At 38.9% G+C, this 19,022-nt stretch overlaps 1 protein-coding gene across 1 annotated transcript in view; it reads left to right on the top strand.

The window, feature by feature from the left end:
* Window positions 1-2,171: 2,171 nt before the first annotated feature.
* The window catches only part of LOC117301456 (serine/threonine-protein kinase SIK2-like), a 35,684-nt gene continuing 18,833 nt past the window's right edge, over window positions 2,172-19,022 (top strand). Inside the window, exons 1-6 of the mRNA XM_033785450.1 lie at window positions 2,172-2,383; window positions 3,066-3,220; window positions 10,554-10,670; window positions 12,779-12,842; window positions 14,358-14,473; window positions 16,173-16,343. Of these exons, the coding sequence (XP_033641341.1) occupies window positions 3,080-3,220; window positions 10,554-10,670; window positions 12,779-12,842; window positions 14,358-14,473; window positions 16,173-16,343 (609 nt within the window). The 5' untranslated portion in view covers window positions 2,172-2,383; window positions 3,066-3,079. The remainder of the gene's footprint in view (window positions 2,384-3,065; window positions 3,221-10,553; window positions 10,671-12,778; window positions 12,843-14,357; window positions 14,474-16,172; window positions 16,344-19,022) is intronic.

Below are 19,022 nucleotides of genomic sequence, written 5' to 3'. Positions count from 1 at the left end.
TGTTACTGTGAAGTGCATGCTTTAAAGTATCGAAAGCTGCTGTGTGTGATACTTCTAACCAGTCAGCTTCTATAACCAAGTGCATTTTTATTGCCATTAATTTTTGGTTACCAAACGCTTACCTTCACTTTAAATTCACAAGGGTGTATAACGTCACTGGAAATGTACCTGGTACTTGGTATACTTGGTTACTTCTAGATACTCCCCGGGAAGTTTAAAGGCACTGTACAGGTTGGGTAAAATAGGCTGACTCAACATTATTAGCATAAAAACTTACTTGGTAACAAGCAATGGAGAGCTGTTGAGTATACAACATTGTGAGAAACGGCTCCACCTGAAGTAACGTATTTTTCTTTTTAGAGCGGGTCCCTCTGATTCTGAGTATGACTTCCCGAGTTTTAAGGCATCTGATGAAAGCAAACACAATTATTGCAACTTCATTATTTTTCTTACATGCAACTTCGATGACCATTGAGCTCAAATCATCTTCGCAGTTTGGCATATACATGTTGAGATACATTAATAGTGATATATTGGTCTTTGACAAAAATTACCAAACGTGTGTAGGGTCTCTAATAAACAAAGTTGTGAAGGGGGGGGGGGGGGGGGGTGGGGGACTGAACTTAATCGAACTTTAAAAGAGACCAACAGTGCCTAAAAGCATTGTGGTTTGTGGCATTTTGGTGCACTCTATTCCATGTCTATAACTGTTCAGGGGACGATTTTCACAAAGTTTTTTTTTGCTTAGCACATTTTTGTGTTAGTAGCTCTATTAGATGGGCCACATGCAATTTTCTTGTTCAAGACTTTAAGCTATAATAGTGCTAGGGTTACCTGAAAGCTGCTTGTAAAACGTGGAAAAGAGAGACATTTTGGGGTGAGAGACGGTCAACCATTTAGTTAGCGGCACTCTTCTTTGATCTTTGATGAAAAACCAATCCATTATTGACAAATAGATTAGACACATTATGAACATTATTACAACAACAATACATTCCAAAAGATTCCAAGAAATGTTCAGTTCTTTTGTCATTACTTATTGATAGACGGGTCTTATAATCAAAGATCAAAGACCTTTGAAATTCCATTATAATAGAAAAGTATGTACCAGCCGGTACTTCATGATTTTGAAGCACGTCAAAAGAAAAATATCCCTATAATAGGCCTAAGTATTTCATGAAGAGCTCACACCAATATTTAGGCTAATCGGAGGGAGCTTGAGCTAGCACAGGTAGATAGTCCCATTCGACGTCTGCATCTACTGATAATTTAGGCATGGGATTTGAGGCCTTGCATGGTAAGGTATGATTTTATATTTGGTTGGTGGTAACACTTTATGTGTATCTAGGACTACTTGTTCTCAGGGTTAATATTATAAAAAATAAAAATTAAAAATTAAAAAAATACGGTACTAAAGTTGAGTTCTACTCAATTCAAAAGAACATCATCTACAAGTAGATTTTATACATTGTGTTACCGCAAGCCATACTCTGCCAATTATAGGTTCACAATCTTAGTTATTGTCCATTGTTTTTGTTTGATGACACGTACGGGGGCTACATAATAAAACAGTTCCAATATTTCACACTTAAAAATCACGACTACCCTGCAATTTTACAACGAGGCAAATGATGCTCTGAACGATGATCCCTGATTTGTTATGTGTAAATTTGCAAGTCACAGTTAACAATAATGTTGTCACATGTTACCGGTCCTCTGGAATGCATATTTCCCGGTTGAATATTAAATGAGACCCAAACCTTTTTGCATGTTGATTTTAATATAATGATGTTTTTTTTTTTTTTTTCTGGTGTTCCCCCTGCTATAATAATAACACAAATCACAACACTATAGCTTAGTGTGATTTATTTATACACCGCCCGTACAGTACCATTGTGACACTGGCAGTTTTCTACTAGTGGATCTATAATAATGCGGCAATTTTGTGTGATGTCGAGTGAAATTTACGTGCCTCGGACCACCGATTTGCGTCATAACCTTGTTCGTTGCCATAACAACTAATAGGGAGTCTCGAGGCACGGCCGCGCCCCCCTCGAAGCCTGGAATGACGTCACAAATTGACGTCCGCGCGATTTGGAGAAGAAAAAAAATACTACAGTGTGTAGAGATATAGAGAAATGTACATCCTATGTGTTACAGCGGCCCTGCGTACGTAATCAATGGGAACTTGATGGTGAATTTATATAGAAACTCTAAAGTGAAAAATGTTGTTGTCTCCCGTACCTCGCTGGCTGGTGTTTGGGTGGACAGTGAACAACTGGGACGAGTTGTGACTCTCTGGGCTGTCAGCCTACCTGGGAAGAAGTGATTTGGGAGCAGTTTGAGGGGCGATTGGAACGCTCTCGGCCACCTTGTTTTCGAGGTAAGAGGGGGGATGAAAGTACCGGCTTTTGTGTACGTACATCCGTAGCATGTGTCGGTGCCTTTCGCCGTGGAAATGACTCAACAGACGGCATGGTGGTGTGTTTGTGTGTGCGGTCTGCCACCACAATTGCCGTACATCGGGCAGCTGGGTTTGATTGATGAGCAGAACGGCTATCGGTGACAGACAACTACTTTTTGTTTACATCGGGAAAAACCCTGACAAAATGTCACTGAATTATTGGAAACATTGAATCACCGGAGAATATGCAGATGCTGGGGATGTTTCCGTCTGTCCAGAGAAAAAAAGTTGACAACAAATGATATTTTATTTAGTGAGGAGTTCTGGACAGTGGTGCTGTGTGCGAACGGCGTGGAAAGACGAAGCAACTGTAAACATCACCAAGAGAGCTAAGCGAGGAATACAAGCATCTCTGTAGGATAGAGGAGGACAGTTCAACAACCTTATTTGGCTACAATTTGTTTGCTTCATCAAGAACAAAAATCCTGCTTAAAATTCCTAGGGCAACACTGCTTTACTTACAACATAAAACAACATTTGTTTTATTTTACATACAGTACTCATTTCATTCATCACATTTGTCTCAAACCAAACTTTGGATTTTGAGACGCTGTTTTTACTTTAAAAAGAAAATACAAGATTAGACGTTTATTCCAAACAGACAAAGCACGGAAAATGGTCGTTATGGCAACGGAGACACAGGGAAAGCCTCGTCGGGGCCACATCCGGGTCGGTTTTTACGATATCGACAAGACCATTGGGAAAGGAAATTTCGCCGTGGTCAAGCTGGCTAAACATCGCATCACAAAATCTCAGGTGAGCGAAAACTCAACATCATTTTCCTTCCCTATCTCAAGTCTAGTTGGGATAACACAACCCTCTTCCTTACGGCCGGAGGGAGGAGGGTTACGTTATCGCCACTACATGTACCTCCCTCAAATTTGTTTGTTTTGTTTGTTTTTTTTTTTTGGGGGGGGGGGCGCGTCAGAATAAGTAGGCCCCCCCCCTAAACATTAATATTTTGTATGTTTAATGTTAGTTGTGATGATTGACACCTTTAAGCCCAGTTCATACCAACTGCAAATGCAATTGTGTTACGAATGTTGACGTAACAAATTCGCACTGAATTCGCAGCAGCTCAGCTCTGCTCAACTCACTTGCGAATATCGCTGTAAACGGATAGTTGTGACGTCAAATTCACATCGCATTCACAGGAAGTATGAACCGGGCTTCAGTCAAACGGGACTGTAATGGAAATGGTCGCTCAACTACTTTTAAACCCCTGTTCATACTTCACGCAAAGCAAAGGCAAAGTAAATCTTCTTGCGTCACAATTGAACAAACAGTGCATGATACTAGTTATTTGAGTTTGTTTCGCGTTTGCTTCCATATGAAGAATTAATTGTACGTATACTCTATTGAAGTCTTCCCCAACCCAACCAGGGGTGGGTTTCACAAAGAGTTAGGACGAGTTACTCCTCCTGTATCTTAGGACTTGTTAAGTGTTTAATATATCCTGGGACTAGTCCTAAGTTAGGACTTGTCCCAACTCTTTTTTAAATCGACCCCAGGACCCAAGTCAGTTTGCATGGAACCTCTTTACAAGCCTTTGCCTACAACAAGCCTTTACCCTAGTCTCCTACCACCCCCCTCAAGTTACAAGATAGCCCCACCGTGTTGGGCTGAATTACATGTATGGCTCTCTTGTCAGGACGTCACCAGTCTTTACTTTTATGAATGTAATGGCTGTAGACTATTTTATAAAAGAGAGCCATAACAGCCCAAACATGTGTGCCAAAACTATTTGTGTTCACATCAACGTCTAAGACCCTCAGTACAGCTGCCATGTCACTGATTAACAATTTTTCAAGCTTAGGAGACCGAGTACCAGTTACAACAATAGTTCCTGCATCGCTTAAGCCGGTCACCCGTTTCTGCCAGTTTTTTTGACACCATGTTTCACTAACTAAGTAAAACCAACATGTGGCTTAATTGCTTTTTTAAAGTATAACAAAAAATCACAAAATCTTGCTTAGAAGCACAGAAAGATCATCTGGCTCGCCTCCAGAAACACTCACGAGCTATGAGATTGGCCCTGCCCCCAATTAAAGGATTCAATCACACCCAAAACACTTGTGCAAACAATTCTTAATGTTTCCCAGTTGACCTTTAAAGTCCTCCCCAAAACAACATCAGACCATGAAATAACCCATGGCACCCATAGCAATTGCAGTTTGTGCAGTGATGCCCTGAGCTTTTGTTGTAGTTGGTGCCCTCTGTGCAAGGTTCCGGAACATCCCATTGTATAGCCCTAGCCTAGTACCCCCTTACCAGAGGCAAATTAATGTGCCCTTTCAATAGCAAATTTTGAGGCCTGCAACTTATCATATAGGTAAAATGATGGTACAAAAGGTGCATTATTAGAATGAACACCCCGTGAGGGCGCCCTTCTCAATAGTTGTACGTAATATATAATTTTTAATAGTGATATGATTCGTTTCAAATTTCAGAGCTTCGCACACGATTTCTTTCAATTAATGACTTCAAAACACCAATTAATTTTCACTATACTGTGTTTAAAACTAAACACATTTAATTATTGTCAAAAGAATGTCTGCATGGAAAATATTACAATCCGGAGGTCGTGGTTGTTAAACCCCTGAATATTTTCAAATTTACCTAGAGTCGGTTTCCTTTGATTGTGCCAGTTTTTACTTGATTTTTATTTTAAAAGGTCGCAACCACTGTGATCCTTCTCTTGTTGGTTCCAAGGTTGTATCATCGTATAATGTGGTGTGATTCCTAGCTATACAGCAGTTAACAGGTTGAATGGCTTCTAAATGGCACCCCAAACAAAGATATTTGGCAAAATAGGGAGACCCCTAACAAAGGGCTCAATAGCTCAGTTGGTATGATCGTCCGCGCGTTAATCCAGAGATTGGGACATCAAGTCTCTTTCTTTTTGTTTTCTATGTTTGAACCAAAAACGTTTGTAAATGTTGCCCAGATTCCCTTGTTGTGGTTTACTGGTATAAGGCCTACTTGGTAAATTAATATTTGAGATATGTTTTTCTAAATCCTATTAAAACTAGGATTTGAAACTTGAAATGCCAGAAATTATTGTTATTATTATGGTGGGGAAAAATTCTTTTCTAAGAGAGGTTTTCTATAAAACAGGAGTAGTGTTGGTTCTGAAAAGAACTGGTTGGTCGTAAATATCTCTAGATCTACATGTAGGCCCTATACAATAAAAAGGTTGCACTTTTTGTGAAAGTCTTTTTTTAACAAAAAGCAAAAAGGTGCGGAGTTATCTATGTGAGATTAAAACTAATTATAGTGGTCAGTTACACCTGTTCTTTATTTCAAAGGATAATAAAGACTGGTCTTTACTTTGACCTTTACTGCAAAGGTCAGAAAAGGTGCCCTTCAAACTCAAGGTTTATTTATAATTTATAAAATTATATTTTTACAACATCCTTTTTAATCAGGGGTGAGAAGGGATAGGTCACTATTTTTAGATTTGTTTCTAAATTAGTTACAAAATTTATGAAACAATCCCACCAGTTAATATAATGAATGTTTCAAACTATTTCACAAAAAGGGATTGGGTTTTAAGGGAAAGTATTTTGTGATTTTACTTCATTTTGTCAAGAGTGTTCCACTAGCCAAATTCAAGTATGACTCTTTATAAAGGCAGTGCAGACACTTTTGGTAATTACTCAAAATAATTGTTAGCATAAAAACTTACTTGGTAACAAGTAATGGAGAGCTGTTTATAGTAAAGAGCATTGTGAGAAACGGCTCCCTCTGAAGTAACGTATGTAGTTTTCAAGTAAGAAGAAATTTTTAACGAATTTGATTTTGAGACCTCAAAATTAGATTTTAGATCAAACATCTGAAAGCACACAACTTTGTGTGACAAGGCTGTTTTTTTTTCATTATTACCTAGCAACTTCGACGTCCAATTAGAGCTTAAATTTTCTGTTATTTTAAAAAAAGTTTACATTCATCTGAAACTTATTATAAAGCTCCAGAACGGGACATCTTTACATTTACAACAAAGAAAAAAAGGAGTCAAGACAAAAACAATATTTTTGACAGTGCAGTACGACATTCTCTTCTTTGAGAGTACAAGATTAATTTAATTCCATTACAATCACTATTTTACAGATGTTTTGCGCCCCGTTATTTACCATTTGTTTCCTTCAATTAATCAAGAACAAATCTCAACACCAGCTGGCCGAGTAGTCTCTAAAACATCAACCGCATTTCACAGACAGGATCCCCCCTTACAATCCAACGTCTACTACCCATCAGCCAATAGAACGATCCAACATATGCGGTCGGCCAGGGTCAGGAATTCCAAAAATCTTACAGTTTCCCCTCTTCCAGTTGCTTCGTAATTTCTTTGACGCGTGGCCAGGAAAGGGACTCCATATGTGATTACGCAGTGCGGGTGTGTGACGATTATTATGGATTCCCAAAAGTTCATTGACCTGTGAGTGCATCATAATGCGTCATCAGAAAGCCTAGGATTTGTTTTTTACCCTCCAAAGAATGGTAGTGATATTTAAGGGGTATTGCCTTTTAGGTGCTGTAAGTGCTATTCACATGGCAGCATTTGAACTAGGGTCCCTTGCCTAATTTTAGCATGGTTATAAAATGTACCAATGTCTGAGAAGGTTTTGCAAGAGAACTTGGACAGTAGACCAAATTCATGTCCTTTCACACAATTTTACAACCATGCTACAATTTAGCAAGCTTGCTGGACCCTTGCAGTTATTTAAGGGTTATAAACACAGGGTCAATCACACCACAGACCGTGCAGGGCTCATGCGTGTTACCTGGGCCTAATTTTAAAGAATTGCTTGAAACAAAAAGTAGCACAAAACATTTCTGCTTAACAGAATGCGGTTACCAGCCTAAATCACGTCTCATGTGCACAATCTTTGACTGGTGCTCTGCTATATTTTGCCAAGCATAAGTCTTTTGAGCAATTGGATGTACATAGGCTTGGCCATCATCAATCCGAAGCCTGGCTGGTATAAGAGCAGAAAGCACTACCTCCCCAATGTTACGTAGCAAGTGTTGAGACCGAGATTCGAACTCACACTCTGCTGATCAGAGCTTGAATCCGGTGCTCTTAACCGCTCGGCCATGACACACCGAAGTATTGGATATTTCCAGTACTGTCAGATCTTTCCGAACTACAACTCAGTTTGTTACCCCAAACCTCACTACCTTGTTTGCCATTGATCTGGTGGAAGACTTTGAAATTTTACTTGTTATCACTGTCGCTGGACAGGTCTTTTCAGAAATGAGAAGTCTCCCGAACACCCGAACAATCTACTCTGCAGTAGTAGAATAAAGAATAAGTATGACAGTTCTCTAAGAACAAACTTTACCTGGCATGGTGTTACCTGGCATGGTGTTACAGCAAACCAAATATAATTATATAGGGGTCTATTGACACAATGTGTACGTATACATGTACACCTCACCTTGCAATGCCTCAAATCCTATAATCCTGTCGCTGTTGTTGTTGTTGTTTTTGTTGGTGTTTACCTTACTTGTGCATTATTTACGAACTCCAAATAAGAATCCACAAACTTGTTTAGTGTTCTTTTTAGTTTATTTTATAAACTGTCTTCTCATCAGACAACAGTTAAAAGCTTTCTTTGTTAAATTACCAACAAAACCATTTGCTGAGGAGAACCAGAACTAACAATGGGTTAAATGAAGCATGTAATTCCCACTGGTCTGATCCTCAAAGCACAGTAAATGAATAGTGGACCAGTAACTTCACTCCTGGGGTCAAATGGAGTTTTATTGATTTTGTTCTCAATACCTACCCTAAGCATCTTTTCCACTGTGGTTGAGATCTTGTGTCCAGGGGAATTCTGTCCACTGGAGATTCTGTCCACTACGTTTGAAATAAACGAGGGCTAAGTGATGAGGATGATTCAAAAAGAGGGTACTATCAGAATGAGTTTGTAAATAGTTTGCAATATGGGGGGGGGGGGGGTAACTAATCTCCGGGTTGGGGGAGGGGGGGGGGGGGGTCAGAATCTCCTGCCACACAGGCATTTTGATCCTGACCGCATCTCAAGATCTTGTGTCGCATTAACACACCAGTGCAGGACTGTTGGTCCCAACATGTATGCTTCGTTTTTGAAAAAGGCAAGGGCACCAACACATTTTTTACTTGGTTTGTAGATGAGGAAATTGTACATTTCGAGAGGATTGTGTCAAGGGCACCAAGGCAATGACCAGGGGGCTTGGAGGCAATCACCGTTGTTGCCTACGTTCATGTAAAGTCTTCCAGTATGCATTTCTAGTAAAAATTATCAAGTTGTTTTGAAAACCATGGATTTAATAAAAACATATTAACCCAAATTTACCTGCAATTTTAAAAGTCTCTCAAGATGCTGGTACAATTTTGATATTTAAAACAAAAAAATAGCACCCAATAGAAAATGTGGAAATAATACCAGAAGAAGTAATCCCTTTATGAGAAAACTAAAAGGCTGTCACCAAAATATTAATCCAAATTATGTAAAAAGTCTCTCAAGATGCTGGTACAATGTTGGAATTTGACACTCAGAAATAAGACCATGGAAAAATGTGGAAATAATGTACTATGTAATGAGTAACTAAAAGGACGTCAACAAAAAAGGAATATCGGTCGAATGAGTTAATTTCTAGCACGGTTAACTAACTAGTGCAAACACACTGTTCACTATTAACCGTTCATCTATAGCACCGCTTTCCTTTAATTATGAATCACTATAGATGACAACCTATGACGCGATACTGCCTCTGCCGTACGTGTGTGTGTGTTGCCGTTAAATAGTAGCCTACTATGACTAAAAGCTATGAAATGTCAAAGCCTGTGTGTGTCATGTGTGCGGGCAAAAGTAGTAAACATGGTTGTGTACGTTGCAGAACTCAGTTATTGGCCTTCTTCCACAGTTACTTTCACATTGGCCTCTGGAAGTTTAATCCGTTACTCTAACCAACCCAAACCCTTCAAAATCCAACCGCTTGTTTTGTTTGATTTTGTTGGATCAAAGGACTGTTATATTGAATGCTTTATCGGATCAGACTACATGTACCATCAGTAGATAGTGTGGGTGTTGAGTCTAATGCCATATGGTGTTGGATTTTGTTAGAGTGAGAAAGGATCTAACACTAAAAAAAAAAACAGTAGTGAAACAATCAAAGCCTGGACTCCATAGAGCTGCTTTAAAGCCATTGGACACTTTCGGTAAACAGTAGGGGCCTATTGTCCAAAGGCCCACACTTCGTGTATCACCGATTATATAAAATAACAAACCTGTGAAAATTTAGGCTCAATCGGTCATCGGAGTCGGGAGACAATAACGGGAAAACACACCCTTGTTTCCACACGTTTCGCCGTGTCATGACATGTGTTTACTATAAATTTGTAATTCTCGATGTCGAGAATTGATAATTGTTTTAAAGTTTTCTCAAAAAGTAAAGCATTTCATGGAATAATATTTCAAGAGAAGTCTTTTACCATTACCTTCTGTAAACACTGTAAGTTATTTGTAAATCTGTGAACTTTTATTTTATTTGTTCTGTTCCGAAAGTGTATAATGGCTGTAAAACCACAAAAAGTAGCTTAGCACAACAAAGTTAGGCTAACCAACTCAGCCAAACTACCATGCTACAGGTACAATTTGTGACTGGAATCTTGCTCATTTCTGCTAAGCAGAGAATCTTTTTAAAGCTATGTTTCCTGCTTCTAAAGCAGTTCTTTGAAATTGGGCCCAGGGGTGCAACAGAAATCTGGATAATATTGTGAAGGATTTTTGTATCATGATTTTAATGTTAAATAAGATTTACGCTATCAAATCTCCAAAAATCATCATCGTCGCTAGACCGTATAAGTTTTATGTAAATCTGTGATCTCCACGATTTCTGTTTCTTACAAATTCTGTAAGGTTTCTTTAAGCTTAAATAAGCTAAAATATTTTAGATTGTCGCAATCTTTATTTTAAAACATTTTTAAGGAAATGCATTGATTGATGTGCACAGATTTAGCAAGGGGGTGTAACTGTAAAATGCCAAGGAATTAACCTTAAATGTCATTAATTAGTTTTTCTTGTTCCTTTGTGAATTATAGGTTGCTATCAAAATCATTGACAAATCAAGGTTAGACGAGTCAAACCTGCAGAAAGTCTACCGAGAGGTCCAAATCATGAAAATGCTGCACAACCCACACATCATCAAGCTGTATCAGGTGAGGAGACTTGTTAGCCAGTTTAATAGTTAGACAAAAGTTATGCTGAACAATTTAGCCTTTGAGAAAGACTGGGGGGGGTACCTGAATTGGCGGTTACAGCTACATGTACATGTACCTGGAAGCCGTGGCATATGTTGCCCCTGTTTTTGGCCCTGGTACCCCTTCAGTGGTTTCCCATAGACTTTCCAATGTGCCTTTTGCAAAAGGAAAAGTGGCCTTGCCCTCTCAGAGGTGAAGTTCAAGGCCTGATTTTGACACCAATGGAGGGCTGTGGCTATGCCTCTGATCTTGGCCTTAGTACCCCCTTCCAATGGTTTCCCATCTACTGTAGACTTTAAGATTTCCCAAAGGACAGTGCCCTTTGCAAAAGGAAAGCGCCCTTGCCCTCTCAAAGTTGCAATTCTAGGCCTGATTTTGTCGTCAATGATAAAATTGACGCTCATCTGCTTATCTCCACTCAACCGCTGTTCCATCATTATGTTACAAATAAAGTGACTTGTTTGCCAGTCTAATTCCTACAAAATCGTAAATCTAGACAAGACCTGTCTACGGTACATGTACGTCGGCTTTATATTCCTCGGCGACCGAACCGTGTGCCATTCACAATTTATATTGCCTTATACTGTATGTCTGATAAAGTGACTTGTTTGCCAGTCTAATTCGTACGAAATCTAGATTGAAGACTGTCACAATTTTTATTGCCTCATGTCGAATTAAGTGACTTGTTTGCCAGTCTAATTCCTACCAAATTGTAAATCTAGACAAGACCTGTCTACCCTCAGCATTCTCATTCCACAGCGGCCGAACCGTGTGCCGCTCGCAATTTATAATTGCCTCATCTGACAACGTGACTTGTTTGCCAGTCTAATTTGTACAAAACCGTAAATCTAGACTTAGAGCTGTCTGCTCCATCCTTTCATTCCACAACGGCCTAACCGTGTGCCGCTCGCAATTTATAATTGCCTCATCTGATAACGTGACTTGTTTGCCAGTCTAATTCGTGCAAAACCGTAAATCTAGACTTAGAGCTGTCTGCTCCATCCTTTCATTCCACAACGGCCGAACCGTGTGCCGTTCGCAATTTATATTGCCTCATGTCTCTGATATGGTGGTGTGTATTACAGCAACAGACGTCGTCGTTGTGAGGATGAGTTTTGTCAGAGCTTTGTACTAACTGTAGTACACTTAGCAGTGATCAAAGCATTAAGGCATCATTAGATAAATGATTGCTGTTCTGCATCATGGTTGTTTTTTGTTTAATGACTATTACTCACTTCCCTGGAGAACACATCTTGGTTGTTTCAAGACACAAAACTAAATATCTTGAAAATGAGAAAATAGAATTAGCTAATTGCAAACTGCTTTGGAGGGTATAAATGCAACAGATATATTTAATGGCCTGGAGGTTGCGATCTAGCAGAGTCTTTCTTGTTTACTTAGTGTCGAGAAAGACTCTGCTAGGGTTAAATCGTCAGGTCTTTTTTTGGTGCAAAATTAAAAATCAAAAGTAAAGGTCGATAGGATCCAGGGCTCAAATTTTAAACTGGATCACTGTGCAAAGCCAGTCAGAAACTTCTGGCCAGAGAAGTCCGTTTTGTCCAGTCTTGTGTTTTTCAAAGAATACTCACTCACTGTTTAAAGGCAGTGGACGCTATTGGTAATTACTCAAAATAGTTTTTATCATTACCTTTCTTGGTAATGAGTAATGGGGAGAGGTTGATGGTATAAAACATTGTGAGAAATGGCTCCCTCTGAAGTAACGTAGTTTTCGAGAAAGGAGTAATTTTCCACGAATTTGATTTAGAGACCTCAGATTTAGAATTTGAGGTCTTGAATCTTAATTTTTCCCGAGGAAGGAAAACCGGATCGTCTGGAAAACCCTCGTAGCACAGCTCAGAGAACCAACGCACAACTCAACTCAAATGATGGCCCTGGCGGGGAATCGAACCAAGGTCACATTGGTGAGAGCAGGCGCTTTACACCATGGTGATTTGCTCTGATGTCCCTTGCAACATTTCCTACATGAGAGTTTTTAAAATTTGTTTTAATGCGTACAATACATTATGTAAAGTAGTTGTTGACATATTTTCCCTTGTTGTTTACAGGTCATGGAAACAAAGAGCATGCTTTATTTAGTATCGGAGTATGCCAGCAATGGAGAAATGTTCGGTAAGTGTTTTGTTGACACGGCTCACAATATACATTTCGTATCGCAAGCCTGAGGCCAGTGACATTGCATCGGGCCAATAAACTTATGACTGGGGAAGTCCAGCTGTCTTGTGTTTTTGTTCACACTGTGATGTATACGCTAAAATATTATTGTTAAACGCAATGAGGTAATCCCTTATTTTTCTGGCCCAATGCTAAAATCGCATGCCTCGGTCCTGTGTTCAGTTTGAACCCTGGTTGCTCCGCCCTCCTTTCTGCCTTTCAAAACAACTTCAAGATGTTGGAAGTGTGAACTGGCTGGCGGTCAGTGAACAGACCCCCTCCATTTGGGTACACCTCCTGCCTTCTATAATAAAGGATGTATCGAGCCTCCAGAATGCTTGCGTCTATACTGTAATTTGCTACCTCTGATTAAAGCTGGTTTACGTCACACACCAGAAGGTCTTAGACCTACAAAAATATCCTATTTCCACTTTGGTTTTTTTATTCTACGACAAGGAATTCCAAATATTTTCTGGGGGACACATCACTGACAGATCCGATATGGTTTGCCCAGTCGTCCATGTTAAGGGGCCTCTGGTGAAAACAGCATTACAATGCACAGGGGCATGGCAGCATGGCCGGAATCTGGATTATTTATCAACAAGAATGTCAGTGAAATTAATTTTCAGGGCTGCCCATGTCTAGCAGTAAACAAGGACGAAATAAAAAATATTAACGTCATCACAAATTGATGTGCTTGTTATTTTCACCAAGTGAGCTTGTTGACGTCATTTTATGAAAGATTTCGCGATGTGGCATAGAAATAAAATTGGTTGAATTTAATTTAATAGCCTCATTAAATTTATTGATGAAAAAAAAAGTAATTGTTAATGACGTTAAACGTTTGTAGCAAAGTAACAGCACTACTGATGCTGTATGTACGTCATCAAAACCCTTACAAAATTATCCGTTTACACTTACAGAAAACAGACTAACATGCAGTTGTTGTTTGTTAGTTTTCAACAACAAACTTTTTGTTTACCCTGTTTTAATGCATCTTTTAATTTAAGGTTTTATTTGGTGAGATAATTTTGACAAAATATTCCATGGTAATTTTGTACTAATGACACGCGTGATATTCTTTCTACCTCAGGCTTATTTCTGATTTTTTGAGAGGCTCTTAAAAATGACAACTGTTAAAAATGTATTAAAGGCAGTGGACACTTTTGGTAATTGTCAAAGACTAGCCTTCACAGTTGGTGTATCTCAACATACGTGTATGCATAAAATAACTGTGAAAGTTTGAGCTCAATCGGTCATCGAACTTGCGAGATACTAATGAAAGAAAAAACACCCTTGTCACACAAAGTTGTGTGCGTTTAGATGGTTGATTTCGAGACCTCAAGTTCTAAATCTGAGGTTAATCTAAGACTAGTACGCCCTCAATTCTTATAATTAAATTTTAATTAGTTTTTTAAATTAACTGTTTGGTGGATACCAGTGACTTATAACCGGTTTCATTTGCTCCCGCAGACTATCTTGCCAACCATGGTCGGATGTCGGAGAAAGACGCACGCAAGAAATTCTGGCAGATCATCAATGCTGTGGCTTACTGTCATCAGAGGAGAGTGGTGCATAGAGACTTGAAGGTGAGTGTGATGTTAAGTGTATCCAGTGTAGTCTAGGTGCCAGACTTGTGGCTTTAGGTAATGGCTGAGGCTTTTCCCAGATAACTGCATACTACTAGTGCTGCATTATCCTTAAAGGAAACGTTGCCTTAGATCGGTCGAAAAGCGTTTGTAACCGTTTGCTATAAAATTGATATGGTTAGAAAGATGTTGTAAAAGTAGAATACAATGATCTACACAAATATGCCTCAAAATTGCGTGGTTTTCGTTTTACCTCGTCGACTAACACGGTCGGCCATTAATGGGAGTCAAAAAGTTGACTCCCATAAATGGCCGACCGTGTTTATTCGCGACGTAAAATATAAACCGTGCAATTTTGAGTGATACTTGTGTGGATCATTATATTCTACTTTTAAAACATCTTTCCAACCATTATACATTTCATAACAAACGGTCTCAAACGCTTTTTTGGAGACCAACTCGTCCCATCCAAGGCAACGTGTTCCTTTAACCATTGCTCTTAACTTGGATGTAGTCTGGGTGGCTTAAGTTAGTGGCTTACAGTGGCTGTGGCTCTATTCTTAAATCACCGTGCATTTTCCTACCGTTGCTCTTTAACTTGGATGAAGTCTAGGTGCCAGACTTTTGGCTTAAGGTAGTGGCTGTGGCTATATTCTCAAATCACTGCATTAAAATCCTACAACCTCTTCGACTTGGCTGCTTGAGCCAATTATTGCAGCTGTAGTGGCTCATCAGTTTGGACACAGAGACTATACTCCAATTGGCGGCTACAAGAGTTTTGCGGTTTGTCAAAGGCGGTAGTTCATGGAACTGGCTCTAAAGGGGGTGTTGAGGGGGTGTTAAAATGGGCTAAAAATAACCATTTACCCTCAGATGACCTGCCTTACCACACATACATGTAATGTAGGCTACGGAATGTTGGTATTTTGTCACCATGGTGACGAGTTCATTGGATGTTTTTCAAAAGTTGTTTATTGTTCAGAAGAAACTAATTATTCCAGCTTTTATTTTGATGTTCCAAAGCTCAACTTAAAAAGAAAAAGGAAACCATCACTTACCAGTGAACTACTCAAATTTACTGTTAATTCAGGGCCCAATTTAAGGCCAAGTAAAAAAAAAAACATGTTTCGCGTCCCCGCCCGCTTCCTTTTTACAGGCCGCCTCCTTTTTTATTTTATTTGTTATTTTATTTTTTTATGCACATTGTTTTTTTGTTTTTTTTAAATAGGGTTATTTTAAATGATTGCAGCAAAAACAATCTGAATGTCTTGTCTGAATGCCTCGACTAAATTGTTTCATTTATGTTTTGTGTATTTCAGCAGTAGAAAAAACAATGGATATTTGACATTTTAACAAAGAATGGCGGCCATCTTGAAATAAAAAATAAAAAATAAAAAGCCCCTCTTCCTCCTTTTTTTTTTACTCTGCCTAATGGTTCTACTTATTGCAGGTTTATGTGTTACATGTACATACACACTGTACGTATGAGCTTGTTCAGTACACTGGTGAGCTTACAATCCCCAAGAAAAACATTTGAACATTCAATTGTGAATGCCTTTTCTTCTTGGAGACTACCTGGAACTGGTTGCTTGTATTAAATTCCCTTGTGTGACACTGGCCTTTACAGGTGTATATAGAGCAGAATTCTGTAGTAAATTTTGTCCTTATTCGTCTTTATTTTGTCTTTACGCCTCCCCAGGCAGAAAACCTTCTCCTAGACTCCAACATGAACATCAAGATTGCAGATTTTGGTTTTAGCAATTTCTTCGTTCCCGGTGACCAGTTAGCAACGTGGTGTGGTAGTCCACCCTACGCTGCACCAGAGGTCTTCGAGGGACACAGATACAGTGGTCCGCAACTAGACATTTGGGTGAGTTGTCTTAAAAACAAACAATATTTACGCTGCCAACATTTCATGAAAAGACTGGAACTGATCATAAAGGTAAGCGAAAGTTACAGCTAAGGTCCATAACCTAACCTCCAGTAGCCATGAACTTTACAAAGAATAAACTTGAGGTCTGAATTTGTTCTGAGGACAGAAACCGAAACACGCTGCTTTTAAACAGGGTCCTCGGAATGTTTTCCTACTTGATTTTTATGTTTGGTTTTAAAGGCAGTGGACACTATTGGTAATTACTCAAAATAATAATTGTTAGCATAAAACCTGACTTGATAACAAGTAATGGGGAGAGGTTGATAGTATAAAACATTGTGAGAAGCAGCTCCCTCTGAAGTAACGTTGTTTTTCAGATAGAAGTAATTTTCCACAAACTTGATTCCGAGACCTCAGATTTAGAATTTGAGGTCTCGAAATCAAGCATCTGAAAGCACTCAACTTCGCGTGACAAGGGTGTTTTTTCTTTCACTATTATCTCGCAACTTTGACGACCGATTGAGCTCAAATTTTCACAGGTTTGTTATTGTATGCATATGTTGAGATACCCAACCTGTGAAGGCTAGTCTTTGACAATTACCAATTGTGTCCAGTGTCTTTAAAGGCTCTTATCATGCTAATGTTATTTTCTGCGTTTGTTAAATAATTGCGATACCCGTTGCTAGTCCAAAGGATTTGAACTGCCTCTAGCCACCAGGCTGGCTTTGTGGTCTAGTGGTAAGTCGTCTGCTCTAGCAATGCAAAGGTTGTGGCTTGTGGGTTCGAATCCCACCCAAGTGATTTGCTTGTTGATTTTGTTTTCACAGAACTCGGGAAAGTACTTCGGTGTAAGGGTTTAACAAAATTATATAAAAACTACCTCTTGAGTGTAGTTAGAGCACCCAGCACAACTGTGTGATCATTTCGATCGTACCATCTTCGTGATGAGATGTTAGGACGTTAAGTGTCTAAAAACAAAATATATTTCAAGGCTGTGTTGTTCCTATTACATGTACGTATGTAGGCCAACTTTTCGGAGAGTAATTTGTGCAAGATGGCCCGATGCTGGTTAGTGCATTAGGAAAACCCTGCTGAAATTTACTTGTAACGTTAAGAAAAGAAAACAAGATGTTTATGTAGGTCAACATCCTGTAAAAAATCCTCTCGTGGTTTCCATCTACATCTTTCTTTTGCCCTTTTCTTTTTAAGCGGCTACCTAAAAGCTAATATCCCACACGTTGTTACGTACCCAGATGGGCTGAAATGTCATCCCGGCATGCGAAATGAGCGTTATTGATTCCCAATGAGCGTGCTCAGTGCGTGGACATCACCTGATGGTGCGCGATCACACTGGGAAATTATCAATGATTTATCGATATTGAGTCGGCCTCATACTCAGATATTGAGTCAGCGCTGGCCGATGTAAGGTTAAATGTGGCCTCTGAAAGGACCATTTTTTTTCTTTTTTTGAAACTATTTGCGTCATTAGTGGGGATGTGTGTAGGAGGGTCAACATCTAGGTAAGTGTCTCTATTGACGCCAAAAACGAGGTCAAGCGAACGTTCAGACAACATGTTTTCATTTACGCCAACTTCGAGGTACACACATTTTCAGATAACATGAAATATATGATGGGCAATCTTTGTTTTGGTTTTGTGAATCAAATTGTTTTGTAATACTTGGACTGTGTTTTTGGTGAAGAACAAAGTTAAAAACAAAAAAATAAAACTTAAATACAAATTAGAATCAGATAAATTAAAAATGGAATCAATTTGTTTGGTGTAGTGTAAAAACTGTAATTAAAAAAATAAAAAGGGATTCAAACTTAAAATCAAAACAGAAAAATAAAAAGTGGCATCAAGATAGTTATTTAAAATATTAAATAGAATCATACAAATTTACAAAATTGAATCAAACTTTTTAAAAATAAACAACTTAAGGGTGGGTAATATAGTTGTTAGACAAACAAATTCCCCAACACTTTATCTGTCATATTTCATTAAAAACCAACCCATGCCTAAAATATTCACAGTTGACTGTTTTCCCACAATATAAACCCCAACCCAGTACTAATTAACCACCCATTTTTATCGCTACACAATAAATATTGCAACCTTTGCTTAAGAATGTTTTAGCCATTAGAATAATTGGACTAAGAGAATATACGTATGAAAATCTCCGGGCGATTCGCCGGGAGCCAAAACCTTGTACCCAAATATGAACCCATGGCATTTTCCCACAATATAAGGACCCATTCAGCAAGCCCAGTACTAATTAACCACCCATTTGTATCGATACACAATAAATAATGCAACCTTTGCTCAAAGCTGTTTAAGACCTTGATAAGACACAAGTTGTAAAAATCGTCGAGTAATTTGCAGGAAGCCAAAACCTGGTACTAGTGGAACCCATGACATTCACCCACAATATATCCACCCAGTACTAATTAACCACCCATTTTTATCTATACACAATAAATAATGCAACCTTTGCTCGGAGCTGTTTCAACCATGAAAAAAATACGTGTAAAACTCGTCGGGAAATCTGCCGAGAGCAAAATGCGTCGGGCAATCCGCCCGGGAGCGAAAACTCAGTACCCAGATGAACCCATGACATTTGTGTTGTGTGTTTATCGTACCAGCCCGTGCATATGGTAATCGAAAAAAGGCATATATG

Source organism: Asterias rubens, chromosome 17, assembly GCF_902459465.1.
Source record: "Asterias rubens chromosome 17, eAstRub1.3, whole genome shotgun sequence".
Classification (NCBI taxonomy): domain Eukaryota; kingdom Metazoa; phylum Echinodermata; class Asteroidea; order Forcipulatida; family Asteriidae; genus Asterias; species Asterias rubens.
The sequence above is the reverse complement of the archived record's forward strand: the minus strand, read 5'-3'. Positions and strand labels throughout refer to the sequence as shown.